The 18,305-nt window shown below is 38.5% G+C and overlaps 1 protein-coding gene across 1 annotated transcript in view; it reads right to left on the bottom strand.

Annotated features, from left to right (window-relative positions):
- Positions 1-18,305, bottom strand: part of SNX25 (sorting nexin 25) — a 121,957-nt gene that overhangs the window by 24,947 nt on the left and 78,705 nt on the right. Inside the window, exons 7-9 of the mRNA XM_047714956.1 lie at positions 12,952-13,133; positions 3,351-3,482; positions 837-1,109 (exon numbers count right to left, since the gene is read on the bottom strand). Of these exons, the coding sequence (XP_047570912.1) occupies positions 837-1,109; positions 3,351-3,482; positions 12,952-13,133 (587 nt within the window). The remainder of the gene's footprint in view (positions 1-836; positions 1,110-3,350; positions 3,483-12,951; positions 13,134-18,305) is intronic.

The following is an 18,305-nucleotide window of genomic DNA, read 5'->3' as shown; positions in this document are numbered from 1 at the left end:
AATAAAAAATTAAACAAATTGACCTATCTTAAAAATAAGATGCAATGAGTAATGACTTTTGGACCAGTTTTGTGGTGTTATACACTGAAAGTATAAAGAACTAAGTAACAAATCTTTTAAAAAGTCTGAAGGAATGAATTTAACAGTTCAGAGATATTGACTTCTAATATCGAGAGCAAGCACTTGATTCCCTAGGGCTTGAGATACCACTGGGCAGAAAAAAAAAAATCCGTGATCAATTACCATCTTTCCAAGTAGGGTGACTATAAAACATTTTGTTTTTCTTTGCACCTTCACAAATCTTAAAACCCATGTAAATCATTAATAGTGGCAGGTGGCAATTGTAGTTCTCCAATTAAATGACAATACGTTTAAGAAAATTAGACTTCAGGTGTGGCTGAGCAAGGTTTTCTTTGGAACATCTATCTTACTTACATCTGATATTTTTAAACTCCAAAATATTTCCTGTAACTCCAACCACATTCTCTTCCTCTCCTTATGTTCCCATCCTTTGACTATTCTCAGGCTGCACTACGTTCTACGGATTCTCTTATCTCTTATCTAGGCCACAAATGTTCCACCCCACAGGCTTTCTGCCTTCGCATTTTTGGGGTGTGTCTCAGGTCGAGAGGGGGCAGTGAGGTCTCTGACTCGACACCAGGCAACAGTAGTCAGTTTTCACAGGAACAAGGGAAGAAGTCTGTAAGTTCTACTTACAGTCCTATACATTAAAAGATGAAGGCATACACCAAATTCAGTTTATACAATATGAGCCTACCCAATCACTTTCGAAGCTTAACCACTGAGAAGGGAGGAGAAAATTAAATGTGACTCACCAGTTCATCCTTGCCGGAAATCAACTGGGAGACATGTTTCTCTTCCTCTTTCAGCATCAGCTTCTCATACAGGTCACTGACAATGAACGAAGGGTAATACCTATCCTTTAGGGTCTCATAAACATCTCCCTGGATCTTGCAGAACACTTCAATACCTTTATTTCCTACAAGACACTGCTGGATTTCTTTGTAAAGTGATTTTTCCACAGATATTTCTTTGCTTTCCACAAAGAAATTCTGGTAAATTTCGCCAACTAATTGAGGAATTTCATTCTGAAAAGACAGAAAAATGAACAAGAAAGGTAAGAACTATCACCTCTGACAAAAAGGATTATCTTCAGAACTTTCTACATTTCAAAGCTGGAAGGAAGACATGAGGAATGTACACTGTACATTTCGGTGCGGCTCTTTGGATTTTGTACGCACGTCCAGAAGCAAGGGGCAAGAGGCAGACCCTGAAAAGACAACTGGCTCCTTAAAATGAAACTTCAGTTGAATAGTTAACAAATGTAATGTCTTGAAATGCTGGAAGGAGAAAAATGACAACAGTTCTCTTCTTGCGATGGACTCCTTCTTGTAAATCTGAACACCACAGCTCAAATGTCAGCTAAATTCAATTTGGCTTTTTAAAATCTAATATAAATAATTGGAAGTGCCATTTCTCACTACAGAAAAAAAGTCAGTATTGTATAATTTAAGAAAACAAGAAAAATGTTCTTTCAGAATGATGATTTATTGCATTATAATCAAGCTTATATTAGAGGACTTAGTTGTAAACATTACATGTAGGTCACAGCCAGCCAGCTCACAAATGCAAATATCCCTTCTGGCTGACATAATATTTATATTTCCTCTAGACACATCTCATTAACTTAGGAATGTTACACAGAGTCTTCAACAGGAGTGAAAATAAAGAGAGGGGTGCCTGGGTGGCTGAGCGTCCAACTCTTGGTTTCAGCTCAGGTCATGATCTCTGGGTCTTAGGGCCTGCCACTCAGTACGGAGTCTGCTGAAGATTTATTCCCTCTCTCTCCCTCTGCTCCTCCCCCTGCTCATACTCTCTCTCTCTGAAATAAATAAAATCTTAAAAAAAAAAATGAAGACAAGCAACTTAACAAATGAAGACTGTGAATTTAACAAACATCCCATAAATTTCATATCCAAATCAGTGTTGCTAGGTGGAATCAAGTCTAGTAAATAAAATATGTAATAAAGTGGACAAAAACAGTATTTGTTAAAATAAGGTAATTTGTGGCTTACAAATTAACAATGAAAGGCATTTCTAAGAGAATTTAAAAATACTACGAAAATGAATTTAATTCCTTAACCAACATAGTTTGTGGAGCACCTGCGTGGCTCAGTCCTTTAAGCATCTGCCTTCAGCTCAGGTCAAAATCCTGGTGTCCCAGAAGAGAGGCCCACATCAGGGTTCCCACTCAGGTGGGGAGTTTGCTTCTCCCTCTGCCTCTACCCCTCTCCCTGGTTGTGTTCTCTCTCTCTCTCTCTCCCTCTCTCTCTCAAATAAGTAAATAAAAATTTTTTACAAAAAACAAAAAAGAGGTAGTTTGTGATTTATGATGTATTTTAAGTTGGTATTCAGTTCCGCCAACACTCATATAAAGTGCAAATAGTAATTTAACGTACCCACTGCTCTTCGTGCTTATTTTAATAAGCCTCTCAAAATACATACATATGTTATACATACTGTCCCATATAGTTATAAACACATATAACATACATATTTCACAGTCTTTAATCGTTAAATGTACTGAGACATTGCTGAGTTCAAAACATAATGCTTATTGTTGGGGTTTTCATTGTAAGAGGCATCTATAACCAAAAATGTTCTTTTGTGTTTCTTAATTCAATTATATTTTATTTGTTTTTTTAATATTTTTAAAATATTTATCTGTTTATTTATTTATTTGAGAGAGAGAGCAGGGAGAGAGTGGGAGGGAGAGAGAGAATCCACAAGCAGACTCCCCACTGAGTGCAGAGGCCAATCCTGAAATCATGACCTGAGCTGAAACCAATAGTCAGCCACTAAACTGACTGAGCCACCCAGGCCCCATTAATTCAATTATATTTTTAATGAAATAAAAGAAGAACAGTCATATAAATTACACACATGAATATGATATTAAAATAATATGGTTATGAGACTAAGGTTCAGATGACAAGATCAATTCATTATAAACAGCAGTGTGGAGAGAGAGAGAGATGTCTTTTTACAATGTGTTAAAAAAAATAACTACCTGAAAGTAAATGCAGTATTTTGGTACACTTTTAAGTTACATTTTCCCTTGACTAGACATTCAAAGGCGTCTTTTTTGTAAAATAAAATCTAATTTTATTTACCACTATGGGCTAGACAATAATTCCATTATTATATTTGGTTTTAGTCTTTTAATGTATACTTATTTTACAGCTTCACAGAGAAATACAGATACAGTGCCTAACATGCAAGTTTTCATCAGCTAGTGATTAATATTCTTTTGATGCTGTATATCTTACCTTGTTAGCACTCTTTAAATATTCCACAGACTCCCAAAAACTAATCAGAGCTCTCTTGTCCATCCTTTCCATGTACGTTCGAAAGTGCTCTCGATAGAAAGTACTGGCCAAGATATCTTCAAACTGAAGAATCTATCAAGGAAATTTAAGGAAAAAAATTAAGAAAAATGTCAAAAATCAAACTTTAATTATCAGTTTACTTTAACTTTCAATGGATCAGTTTTTACATTGGGAGGGAGTTTCATTTTTTAGGGTCATAGTGTAATATGGTATTTCACTCCACTTCCTAAATTGTAAATGGAAAATTTTATTAAAGATTCAATATGTACATATTCAATAAACACCAATTTTCAATTAATCACACACTCAGCAAAAGATCTTTTTGGCATCTACTCTATATCGGGCACATTTCTAGGAAATGAAACAGATGAAAATCCCTGCCCTGTGGGATATACAGTTAAAAGCAACAGATACTCAGAATAGAAAAATTGAAGAGAAATGTATAAAAAAAACTAGAAGTCTAGAATCCAATAATTTGGCATTTTTGCCTTCCACCTTATTTTTATACAGCTGAGGAAAATGATTTTATATCTTGCTCTTTTGTTTACAGTATCTTTTTTTTCAATTAACTTTACTTATTGCCCCAATTCCTCAAATTTTACCACCTTTTTAAATCACATTCTCTCTCTGCTACACACACACACACACACTCTCACATGCGCACACACCATCACTGCCACCATACTATTAAAAAAAAAAAAGTAAGCTGCAGACATGATCAGCCCTTTACCACCGAATAAAGCCTACATTTCCTACAAACAAGAGCATTTTCTTACATGAACAACGTATAATGATCAAAATAAGGAAATGAACATCAACACAGTACTATTCGCTAAACTACCAGCCTTATTCAGATTTATTTAAAAATTCTTTTGTAAGCATCATTTTAATTTAAAATTTTTTAAATGTACCAAAATTACTCCTTTGTTTACCATTTTGCATGCATGCTTACATCTGGAGACACAGTGTGTACAATCTTGAGCATAGGCTGCCATATTAGGAGAAAGCAGACCACCTTTATAATTACTCATAACTCAATTAGTCAGGAGAAATGCCTCAAATTAATTTAGAAGGAATTGAAGCCCCATATCCTTAGCTCTTAGTTAGGTTTTTAAAAAAAAAAAAAGACATGTGAGTATAAATCAAATACAATTAAAATAAAAATTTATGTTTTAAGATTATTAAAATTTAAATTGTGACAATCACAAATTTTTTGGAAATGTTACCAGTAAGATCTTTCTAAAATCAAGTGTATATGATCAACACAGATTCAACTCTTCTGCCGACAGTGAGCCCTCAAGAGGGTTTTTTTTTTTTTTAATTTTTATTTATTTGTCAGAGAGAGAGAGAGAGCAAGCACAGGCAGACAGAATGGCAGGCAGAGGCAGAGGGAGAAGCAGGCTCCCTGCCAAGCAAGGAGCCCGACGTGGGACTCGATCCCAGGACGCTGGGATCATGACCCGAGCTGAAGGCAGCTGCTCAACCAACTGAGCCACCCAGGCGTCCCCTCAAGAGGTTCTGTGAGCAGAAAGGAGCAGGCATTTTTCTAACAACTTCTGGTAACTAATTAAAGGAGACAGCCATCCTATACTACAGATAACTAACAATTAGAGTCCATAAATATATCAGACAAGTAGTATTTAGTTAGTTTACCAACTTTGGGAGATCACAGCAGGTACCATTATGCAAACCCTAGTAAAGCTTTTTGAAATACAAATTATAACTGTACATGGTCCACAGAGGTTTGTGGGAACCCATATCAAATTTGGCTAGGGATAACAGACCACTCAGAGAGCTATCGGTTTTTAGTATAGGAAGAAGCTGAGCAGAAAGGGCATTCCACGAAATCTAAGGAAGTCTTCCCAGTATAATTTTCCTTGGATAAAAATGAATTCCAAGTTAGATACAAATTCACATATTTGCAAAACCAAGTTCAAAACATCTAAGGGGCACCTGGGTGGCTCAGTGGGTTAAAGCCTCTGCCTTCAGCTTGGGTCATGATCCCAGGGTCCTGGGATCGAGCCCCACATCGGGCTCTCTGCTCAGCAGGGAGCCTGCTTCCCTTCCTCTCTCTCTCCGCCTGCCTCTCTGCCTACTTGTGATCTCTGTCAAATATATAAAAAAATTTAAAAAAAAATAAATTTAATTTTAAAAAATCTTCTAAAATATTAGCCATTTTTAGATTTTTACTGTGTCTTTGGAATAGTCTATGCTCAGTTCCAACAGTACAAATATATATAAGTACATGATGGCAAATACATCCAAGTATAATTAAACATCTGATAGATCTCTTACCTTGGCTGATGGATTAACCAAATTGTCTGCTCTTTTTGGTTTTTTTCCTGCTTTTGAAGGAAAGAAGAGCATTTCACTGTGTAACACCTACACTAAGGGTATGGGTCTGGATGAACAGGATAACTAGATCGTATACTTCAGTCAAATGTATTCATTTGAGAGTAACTCAATCTCAATTCATTTGAGATTAACTAATTTTAGTAATTCTGAGATTTTTGTATAGATGTACAAAGAGAAAGGTGGGTAGGTCAAAGTTGACACCACAAAAAAAATAATCATTTTTTTAAACTATAGAGGATAGAACAATAATTAACACTCACTAAGGGCTTCCATACAGCGAACATTGTGCTCTTAATTTATTTGTTAGTTCAGCCCTTTTCTTTCTGTCCTAAAACCCCTGGTAATTCTGGGAGGGATGCCACCATAGTCAATAGTCTCTAGGTAGGAGACAAAATATTATCCTGGTAGACAGTCACATGTGCTAAATGTTGTGAAGCATTTCAGGCAGGAAGGCAGATCATTATCTATTCCTCTTCAGGAATTTTTATTTACTGCTTTTTCAGTCTCTCCCAGTCCAACTGGATCTAGTTTCATGATGCATATTTTGCAAATTAGTTTTGTGTTTTATGTGGGTTACTACCTCTGATCCAGCTAATTTTTCTCCAGAAAGAAAAGCAATCAGAAGTACCTCAGGGCCTTAGAGAAATAAATGTGTTCCTAACATACCCGACATGTTATCAAGAGTGACGTAGGACCAGGCTTCTCTAGTTACAGAATATCTACAATATACTCATGAGACTATCTCCAGCGTACTAATGAGAATATGCAGAATTAGGATCTTGGGAATGATGTTTTATCCTAAAAGAAAAGATTACAATTGGATTTTTCTTACTGCTGGCAGTGGTGATAGGTCTCACTTCACAAGTAGACTGAGCACATCTGGTTAAAATGTGCCACATTCAGTGCAAGGACCAAACACTGCCCATGACAGCCAAAGAGAGCCTCTCCAGATAACTGACCTGAAGGATAAAGCAGCCAGGATGAAAGAGCAGAATACACACACCACATACTGGAGACAGTCCCAGACTCACCAGGCTTGGGAAACAAGGATATTACATGGTAGGACATTATAACACCTATTCTTCAGAAGGCCATTACCTTCAAGAACAGGAGAAAGAGGCAGAGATGTAGACAAAATGAGAAGACAAAAACTTATCCCAAATGAGGGTGCCTAGATGGCTCAGTCAGTTAAGCATCTGCCTTTGGCTTAGGTCATGATCTCAGGGTCCTGGGATTGAGCCCCATTTTGGGCTCCCTGCTCAGCAGGGAGTGTTCTCTCTCCATCTGCCCCTCTTCTGGCACTCACACACACACACACACACACACACACACACACACACACACTGTCTCTCTCTCTGTCTTTATTAATAAAAAAATAAGTAAAATCTTTAAAATAAGAAATTTATCCCAAATGAAAGAACAGGACAAGGTCACAGCCAGACAGCTAAGTGAAACAGATATCAGTAACATGTCTTAAGGAGTATTTAAAGCAATGATTATAAGCATACTCACTGGACTTGAGAAAAGAGTGAATGACATGAATGTCTTACATGTCTTACACAGAGATAAGGAATAACAAAGCGTCGACAAAGGGCTCAATAAACAAAATGGGAAACATGCTTGTAGGAATGAACAGCAGGCTGGAAGAAGCAGAGGAACAAATTAGTGACCTAGAAGACAGAGTGATGGGAAGTAACCAAGGTGAACAAAAGAGAAAAAAATGAATTATGCAAAATGAGAATAGGGAACTCAGTGACTCCATCAAATGTAGTTATATATATATTACAGGAGTCCCAGAAGAAGAAAGAGAAAAAGGGGCAGAAAATTTATGTGAAGAAATAATACCTGAAAACTTCCTGAATGTGGGGAAGGAAACAGATATCCAGATCGAGGAGGCACAGAGAACCCCAAACAAAATCAACAAAACCAGATCCACATCAAGACATATTGTAATTAAATTGGCAAAACACACGATAAAGAAAAAAGTTTAAAAGCAGTAAGACAAAAGAAGACCGTTAAACCCCATAAGGCTATCAGGGACTTTTTCAGCAGAAACTTTCTGAGCCAGAAGAGAGAGTGGCATGACATATTCAAAATGATGAATAGGAAATCTGCAGCCAAGAATACTCTATCCAGCAAGGCTATCATTCAGAATAGGAGAAATAAAGAATTTCCCAGACAAACAAAAAGTAAAGGAGTTCATGACCACTAACCCAGCCCTCCAAAAAATATTAGAAGGGAAATTGTGAGTAGAAAGGAGAGACCAAAAATGACAGTACATAGGTAGGAAACACCAAATCAGTAAAAATGAGTATATAAGTATAAAATCAGTCAAGGATCTCAGAAAAGGATGTAAAATATAACATATACCTAGAACATGGGGAGGAGAGAAATAAAAAATGGGTTCAACTTAAATGACCATGAATTTAATATAGACTACTATATGCAGAAGAGATTATATACAAACCTAATGATAACCATATATCAAAAACCACTAATAAATATGCAAAGAATAAAGAGAAAGAAATCCAAATACATCACTAAGGAAAATCACCAAACCATGAAAAAGAGAAAAAAATCTTCAGAAACAACCACAAAAGAAATAAAATGACAATAAATATGTATCTATCAATAATTACTTTGAATGTAAATGGACTACACACTCCCATCAAAAGACAGAAAGGATAAAAAAAATAAGACCCATCCATATGCTGCCTGTATGAGACTCATTTTAGACCTAAAGACACCTGCAGATTGAGGGGCGCCTGGGTGGGTCAGTCAGTTGAACATCAAACTCTTGATTTCAGCTCAGGCCTTGATCTGGGGTCGTGAGTTAAAGGGTAGTGAGTTAAAGCCCCACAATGGGCTTCACACTGAGCATGGAGCCCACTTTAAAAAAAAAAAAAAAATGACACCTGCAGAATGAAAGTGAGGGAACAGAGGAACAGCTACCATGCAAAAGGATGTCAAAAGAAAGCTGGAGTAACAATACTTATATTGGACAAGTGGACTTTAAAACAAAGACTCTAAGAAGAGACAAAGGAAGACACTATATAATAAATGATAAAGGGGACAAACCAAAAAGAAGATACAATTGTAAATATCTAATGCACCCCACATGGGAGCACCCAAATACATAAAATAGTTGATAACAAATATAAAGGAACTTTATGATGATAATGCACTAAGAGCAGGGGACTTTAACTCCCTCCTTAGATCAATGGACAGATCATCTAATCATAAAATCAACAAAGAAACGATGGCTTTGATGACACATTTGATGACACACTGGATCAGCAATGGATATATAATATCCATATATATATGTATATATATATATATATAATGCATAATAAACATATATTTAGAAAATTTCCTCCTAGACCAAAAGAATACACATTCTTTTCGGGAGCACATGGAACATTCTTCAGAACAGATCACGTTAGGCCTCAAAACAAGTCTCAATAAATAAATTTTAAAAAATCAAAGTTATATCATGCATCTTTACTTACCACAATGCTATGGTAAATGCTAATCCTATAACTAGAAATCAACCACAAGAAAAAATCTGTAAAGACCAAAATTACATGGAGGTTAAATAATACGCTGATAAACAATGGATGAGTCAACCAGGAAATCAAAGAAGAAATTTTAAAAATTATGTAGAAATAAATGAAAATAAAAATACAATAGCCCAAAACCTTGGGATGCAGCAAAAGTAGTTCTAAGAGGAAATATATAGCAATACAGGCCTACCTCAAAAAGCAAGAAAAATCACAAATAAATAACCTAAACTTACACCTAAAGAACCTAGAAAAAGAACAACAAATGAAACCTAAACCTAGAAGAAAGAATGAAATAAGACTAGAACAGAAATAAGTGATACATAATATAAAACAAAAACCAAAAACAAACAAAAGCAATGGAATAGATTAATAAACCCAGGACATGGTTCTTTGAAAAAAATCAGTAAAATTGGCAAACCTCTAGCTAGACTTCACAAGAAATAAAGAAAAAGGACTCAAAATCACAAATGAGAGAGGAGACATAACAACCAATACTACAGAAACACAAATACTTACAAGGGAATATTATGAAAAAATATGTGCCATTGGACAACCTAGAAGTTTGGATAAATTCCTATAAACTACCAAAACAAATTAGAAAATTTAAAGAGGCCAATAACCAGCAAAGAGATTCAATCAGTAATCAACTCCTAAAAACAAAAGTCCAAGGCCTGATGTCTTCACAGGTGAATTCTACCAAACATTTAAAGAATTAATACCTATTCTCAAACTATTCCAAAAAACAGAAGAAGAAAAACTTCCAAATTCATTCTATGAGGCCGCATTACTCTGACACCAAAATCAGATAAAGACACCAGTTAAAAGGAGAGCCACAGGCCAATATCCCTGATGAACACTGATGGAAAAATTCTCAACAAAATACTAGCTAAATGAATTCAACAATACATTTAAAAAAAATCATTCACCATGATCAAATGGGATTTTTTTCCTGGGTTGTAAGGGTGGCTCAATATTCACCCCAACACCACCCAACACCAAAAAGCAAATGATCCAATTAAAAAACGGACAGAAGACATGAAAAGATGTTTCTCCAAAGAAGACATCCATTTGGCCGACAGACACATGAAAAGATGCTTATCATCAATTATTATCAGGGAAATGCAAATCATAACTACAGTGAGAGATCATCTCACACCTGTCAGATTGGCTAAAATAAAAAACACAAGAAACAATGGGTGTTGTTGTGAGGATGTGGAGAAAAAAGAAGCCTAGTGCACTGTTGCTCAAAAAGTTAAAAATAGAATTACTTTAGAATCCAACAATTGCACTACTGGGTATTTACCCAAAGAATACAAGAACACAAATTCAGAGGGATACATGCACTCTGGTGTTTATAGCAGCATTACTGACAATAGTCAAGATATGGAAGCCTCCCAAGTGGCCACTGACTAATGAATGGGTAAAGAAGTGTACGCAAGCACACAAGGGTATAATGGAATATTATCCAGCCATAAAAAAGAGTGAAATCTTGCCATTTGCAAGGACACGGATAATGCTACAGAATATTGCACTAAATGAAATAAGTCAGTCAGGGAAAGACAAATGCCATATAATTTCATTCCTATGTGGAAAAAAAAGTAAGCATTGGAAGAAAACACTCCAGCATAAACATGAGAATTCTGCAACATTATCTAAGGCTTTCAGCCTGAAGCCTAAGGAAATAAATTTACTGAGGTTAAACTGTTGCAACAGCAATAGGTTGCTCTTTTCCTAAATATCTGGAGAAACAAGTCAAAATGGAGATAAGACCAGATTAAGTCTACTTCTAGTAAATACTGCTGGATAACATGTACTAAAATCACATTCAGTTCTCCTAAAATGATCTTCTTTTATATTTCTCAAGGTTTTCTTCTACTGTAAGATCTAAAACCACATCCTCTTTTGACTAGGTGGCAAACTATTAGATGGGCCTTCTAGGTATAAATCTCTAATCTCCATTGGATCACTTACCTTTCTATTTCATAACTGTATAGGACTTCTTTTTTATTTTATTAACATATAATGCATTATTTGCTTCAGGGGTACAGGTCTGTTAATCATCAGTCTTACACAATTCACAGCACTCACCATAGCACATACCCTCCCCAAAGTCCATCACCTAGCCACCCCAGCCCTACCCCACAACCCCACAGCAACCCTCAGGGACTCCATCTTATACCTTTTGTATTCTAGTACCTTGCACTATAACTGAGAGAATGTGGACCCTCAATAAATGTCTGTTGAATGAATGAATGAATGAATGAATGAATGAGTATACGGGACACAAGAAGAGAACTTTTTCTGTGACAAAAGTGGCTAGAGATCTATCTAATAGTCCAGAGGCTGAGGAGAAAGGGAAAGAAGGACAATATTTAACCTGCCAATTCCACTCTCTCTCCAACATTCACCAAAAGGCAAGATTTTCACTTTGGGCCACAAAGCCAAAATTGCAGAAAGGTGTATTTACTAAGAGCAAAATAAACAGATCTCTAGTGATGAGGGGAGACCCTTCCATAAAACAAGAGCTACTCGGGGCTGCATTTGTGCCACTTCTCCAAGATGTTGAAGAACAACAACTCTGGCTTGTGTTAGTTGGTTCAAGGTTAAGCATAAACTATCCTGAAGAGGCTCTAATGGTGACTGGGCCACAAACAAGAAAAAAGGTCAAAGTTCATCTCTGGAGTGAGGAGGAAGGGAAAAGTCACAGATAGGCATCTGAAGTCAAACCAAGAACTGAGTAAGAAAAGATCAAGAGACTAAAAACCCAAACAGGTGAGGTCAGAGGCTGTACCAGTCAAATTATACTGATGGTAGCCTCTTTGTGACTAAGTGCCATGTTATAAAAGAGAGGTTTGGAGATTGCTTTGAAGTCTTGTTCCCAAGTAGTACAAACAAGCTCCTCAGGGAGTGCCGCTGCCATTTCCTTCAACCCTAGCATTCCCTGGGTCTTGGAAGACAAGCTTGGGTCCTTGAGAGTAAGAACAGTACTGAGGTAGGGCTAGGACATTTTCCTAAGCTCCATGATTTGAGAACCCAGTATCAGACAGTCCAAAGTTTTGTTGTAAAAACAGTCACTGACACAGTATGGCTTAGTGAGAAAGCACTCAGACTGTGAAGCAACTAGATCTGGGTTTTTATCTAATTCTGACTCTTCCCACCTGGCCCTAGGTAATTCACTTAAACCAACTCTGTTTCTTCACCTGTAGAATGGAAATATCAAGAAATTCAAATTTCACTGAATTGTGATGAGAGCTAAGTAAAATTATTTATAAGATGCCTTCTAGTCCTTAGGTGGTTGGTTCTATCCAACTGGTAGCGGCTAACTCGACTGGGCCCTTGTAAATGTAAGCGCGTGCCTCAGGGTTTGTGGGTTAGGAAAACACACGTGGGCACAACACACACACACATACATATACCCCGTGCCTACCTATCCTACCTGTTACCATTCACAGAAGTCAAGGACACCAAGTGATACAGCTCTTTGTGAGCAAACGTATGAGTCTCTGTTTTGGAACGTATGTCCTATGTTAAATACCAGAAAGTTAAAAAACCGGATGGGAGATTACATGAGCGTTTATGAGGAACATGAAATGGTCAAAACAGAAACCACAAAGCTCTACCTTCTGGCTTTGAGGCCCTTCTCCCTCATCCAAGGCCCCCTCGTCTTGCTGGTCATAGGCAGGGCCTCCCAGGATTCGGATTCTCTTCTCACACTGCTTCTTTGCCACAGTCAGTTGGTTAATGTACCTTTTCATATTCCTGGCCCTTAGGAGATCAGCTTTCATTGCAGCAGTTTCTTTACCTTGAATGGGATGGATGGACAGGACCCAGTCAGAGGACAAGGTATAAAAAGGGGAACATAACAACTCTAAATGAGACTGGTGTCTGATGTGGTATATTTTGAACAGTGGGTACTAAAGAAGAGAATTCATGCTAAACACACATATAGACATATATTACTCTCAAATAAAAGTATCATTAATTTCTAAATATACCACTGAAAAATCCTACTCAGGCATGAAACATTTAAAAAAAAACACCTCATCTGTACACTTACACTCACAATCAATGTACATGTGTGTATGTGTATTTAAATATATGCATATATCATGTATGCAGAGTCATTCCTAAGCGTGGAGTGCTCACTGTGTGTCAGGCACTGGCTAGGCGTTTGGGACCCGAGACCAATAGTTAGATCTCATGGAACTTATAGCCTAGCAAGGCAGAAATCCAAAGATAGCAACGGCAATTACGAGCGCATATGGATTACAGAGAAAATGTGCAGGTATCCTTGAACTGCTTGACTAGTGCTCCTGACCCAGGTTTCCCTGAGCAAATTACACTCAAATGAAATGAAGCAGTGGAATGTGGCACCCAGGGAGAGTAGCAGGTGTGAAAGTGAAAGCCTTGAGGCAGGAAGGAGAGAGCCTGGGAAGAGGTGGAAGAGCCAGTGCAGCAGAAGCAAGGGGGAGCTAGGGATCCAAAGTAAATGTGGAGGAGGCAGGAGCCAGAAGACACAAAGCCGTTTAGTCTGTTTAGTCCGTAGAAACAACTTCGGTCTTTAGCTCAATAGCACTGAGCAGCGTCTAATGGGTTTTTAAGCAGGAGTATGTCATAAATGGATTTGTATTTTTAAAGATTATACAGGAAGGATAAAAAAAATTGGAAGGCAAAAGACCGTAAGAAGGCGAACCAGCTGAAGACCACTGCAGTGACCGAGGAAGCAGGTGCCTAAACCAGGGTCACGGCAATGGCAGGAGAGGGGACTGGAAGGATCTGAGAATGATTTATTAAAAGAACAGGACTCTGTGATTGACCAGACGGGAGAGGACAGGCAGCTGAGGACTGTAAAGAAAACAGGTATCAAAGATGCTCCCAAGTTTCTGCCATGAGCAACCATGGCGGTGGTGGGGCCACTTATGAACCAGAGAACATTACAGAAAAAGCACGGTTATGAGAGATCTTAAACTCAACCGCAGACCATGTGGCAGATGATATTTGCCAAAGGTGCTCACGAGATCTCTCATCCCACCTGCTCTTTTTGGTCAGTGTTACTTTGACAACCTCCCTCTGAGAAATAGGGTATGTGTTCCATTTTCTTGAACACAGGGTGGGTTTGTGATTACAGAGGAAACAATGCCATGACTTCTAAAGTTAGATCGTAAAAGGCCACACACTTGGAGCTCTAAGCCATCTGGTAAATCCCAGCCAGGAGGCCTCCGTGCTTGTGGAGGCCTAAGCAGTCAATGGAGAGATCCACATAGAGAGGCCCCGCAGACCATAGCCCTGGCTGGGGCCTCGGCTCACATCCAGCAGCAACTTGGCACCATGTGCATACACCATCTTGAAGGGGAGGCATCCAGCTGCAGTCAAGCAGAGAAGAGTCATCCCTGCCAAACCTGCTCAAACTGCCAACTTGTGTGCAAAAGAAATGATTATTGTTTAAGACACTGTCTTTTGGAATGGTTTTTGTAGCACAACAAAAGAACAGGTGAACAGAGTTTGAGGGCATTTGGCTCCCTGAGTGGAGAGGGAAGGTGTGGAGTTGACACGTATTCAGCAGTTGATGACAACTCAAGTCACAGGAGAAGGTGAGACAACCCAGAGAAGACAAAATGGTCCCAGTACAGAATCTAAGTAAACTCTACACTTAATAGTGAGAAAGAAGAAGAAAAGCTAGCAAAGGAGATGGTAAAGGAGAGATAGGAGAGATAGAAGATGAACCTGAGTGTGTGGTTTACAGAGAAGCCAAAGAAGAAATTTCAGCAACACGGGGAAAACAGAATCTCCTGTGTGGTGCTGCACAGCCTCCTAACGGCCACCATGCCTTCGGCTTTGCCCCCCCTTCAGTCAGCATGGCAGCCGAAGCTAACCTGTGTAACGTATCAACCCAGTCACGTCATTCCCCTGCTCAAAATCCTGCCCCACGCCATTTCACCCGCAGGGAAAGGCAAGGCTCATTTAAGGGCACAGAGACCCTACGCACTCCAGCCTCATCCTCCCCAACTCTCCATAGTAATTACACCAGTTTCCTTATGGGCTCTTGCCTTTTTTAAATAAAAGCTTTATTGAGATACACTTCACAGACTATATGATTCTCCTTATTTAAAGTGTAGAGTTTAGCTGCTTCTAGTATATTTACAGACTGTGCGGCCATCACCGCGATCACTTTTTTTTTGAAGATTTTCATCACCCTCAGAAGAAGCCAGGTACCCACTAGCAGTCACCCAACCCTCTCAGCCCTGGGCATTTTTATGGGGTTTTCTCTACAGATTTGCCTCTTCTGGACATTTCACATAATACATGGTCTTTGGTGACCAGCTTCCAAAACACACTGGGTGGCTGCCTGCTCAGGGCTTTTTCATGCCTTCCCTCAGCAAGGCCCTTTCATCCCCTCATGGCACCCCCTACCCCCCAGGATCTGCAGGGCTCATTTCCTCACCTCCTTCAGATCCTCAGTTCAGGTCTCAGGGGAGCCCTCCCTAGGCACCCTATTTCTAACAGCAACCCCAGCCTACAACCCTGCCTTTCTCCCTCTCTGCTTTACTTTCTCCACAGAACCTATCACCACACTTATATTCGACTTATTTATCCTGTAGGTAGGTCCTCATCAAGGTTGGCATTTTGTTTATTTACACACTATTGTGTCTCCAGCACCTACAGCAGTGCCTGGCAACACAGCGGGAATTCATTAAATATTTGTTGAATGGGTGAATGAGCTGTGTCAAGCACTCCTGAGAGGTCAACAACCATAGAGCTAACATTTCCCTGTAAGTGCTTACTATGTTTCAGGTATTGGGCTTCTCTAGAACTTAGGCTCTAAAGGAGAGAAACAGAGTATCCTCATCTCCCATTCTTCACTTCACTCTGACAACATTGTTTCTGCCCCTTCTCTCCACCAGACCTGTTATTGTCAATCACTAGCAACCACCCTGTTAAATACAGTGGAGCGTTTTCTTTAGCGTCTAGAATCAGAATTCTGACGGTGCCACTTAGGAATTACCGATTTTAGCAAGAAATTTTTAAGATTTAATTCAAAAACATTTATAACGGTATGTTTCCTTATGTTAGCATTATATAATTTCATTAAAAGCAAAAAAGTTACACAATATTGATTTTTAAAAATGACTAAATATTTAGTCATCTCCCTGTGGAGAATGGACTGGCTTGGCATACACAACATAGAAGTAGGATTGGGATTGAGGGAAGGCTTCTTTTTCTTTTTTCTTTCTTTCTTTTTTTTTTTAATGGGAGAGAGATGAGCTGGTTTTATTGCTGATGAGAAGGAATCAACTCAGAGAGAAAGAGAAGTGATGATGGGGAGTGGCATCCAGAAGACAGGTAAATAGAGGACTCTGGAAAAAGGCCACCTCCTCCACCACAGTCACACAGAAGGCAGAAGAGATGGGCACACCTACAAACCAAGTTTGAAGACTGGTGGCTGGAAGCTGGGGCCATTCTCCTCATATGGTCTCCATTCCCCTGAAGTAGTGAGTAAGGTTATCTGCTTACAGTGAGATAAGTAAAAAGGGCAAGTGTCAGAGGCCTGCAGAAAGTGGGGAAGTAGGAAATCCTCTATGGAAAGCAGAAGAGCAAGCTCACTACAGAAACAGTGAGATTGTTTCAGGCAATGTTCGGGGACTAGGTGACCACTAGATAAATATAAATATACCTAGGCAGATAGATCACACTTTCTGAAAGGGAGTCATAATGTGCTTGGCTCAGATTGGAAGTACCCGTAATAAAGGAAGCTGGATTCTGCTTCTTGGTGCCCCTGAAAGTGTTTTATAGAACACTTTGTAATGTTTTCTAGAACTCTGCTGGAGTTCTCCAATCCCTAGAATGATCATTACCTCTCTCATGTCCCACTTAGTCAATTTGTGCAAATGCCTAAAACAATACCCAAGCAGACTGAACAAATTCACTGAAAAAACTTAGATGAGTACCACAAAACATTTTATCTTTCAGAAGCAGATTTTTTCAGCACTTAGCACAAAGGGTAATAGGTTGACTTCAGACCTACAGATTTCCTTATTCCAGAGGGTCTGTCAGATATTATAAGATGACTTTTCTGTATGTGTGCTGAGGAAATGCTTTCGACTTTAATAATAGTTTCTTAACTTGTCCTATACTTAACGAATAGGTCCTGACCAAAGAATTAATTAACCTAGGTTAATAATAATAATTATGACAGTCTAAAAAAGAAAAAATAGTATTTCAGAGTCCCCTTAGTGGGAAAATAAAGGTGAATGTAAGTCTGCCTCCGAATTAGTCTATCACAAACTAGGATGTTTTCTATGGGTAACCAAATGACATACATGGATTGGAACAGCTAATTTTTCAGAAAAAAAAAATTTCATTTTTAAAACATAGATCTTTAAAATCCAAATGTTAGACATATTAAAATATCCTAAAGTTTGGGAACAAAATAATTTCCTTTTATAAAATAAATCTAGAGTGCAGTTTTAATTTGGGGTTAAAATGGGCTAAGAAAGAGCCACATATAGGAAGGAATCGACACACATTTATCAACAACCAAACTCTTCTCTTAAGAAAGCATAAAAGCCTTTCTAAAAGCACAAAAACTAGAAGCAAATTCCAAAAAAAAAAAAAAAAAGTAATAGAGAGAATAAACCTTCATCTAAAACCCAGCTGCAGGGCTGAGAAGAATATTCTCGTGTTCTGCTTGAGTGTCGCCTGCTCACACGAACACAACGCCGTTGTCTGATCACAAAGCTTGTTGCTAACAAATTCGACAGCAGCTTGTTGCTTAGGCAATTCTGTTTATTTTTGCCTCGGAAGACGAATGCCACGTTCAGTGCTAAATGACTAACATGGAACTCATGCAGCCCTTGTGTGGGTCGTGCCAAAATCCTTGTAAATCCAGCGATGCTCATGAATGTGCTCTGTGACCTGAAAACCCATTCAGTCGGGAAATATTCAGGCCATGGAAAGTAAAGGGCAGTGGGTATGT

The sequence above is a fragment of the Lutra lutra genome, chromosome 2 (genome assembly GCF_902655055.1).
Source record: "Lutra lutra chromosome 2, mLutLut1.2, whole genome shotgun sequence".
In the NCBI taxonomy this organism is placed as follows: domain Eukaryota; kingdom Metazoa; phylum Chordata; class Mammalia; order Carnivora; family Mustelidae; genus Lutra; species Lutra lutra.
Note: the sequence above shows the minus strand (reverse complement) of the source record. Positions and strands in the feature narration are given on the sequence as shown.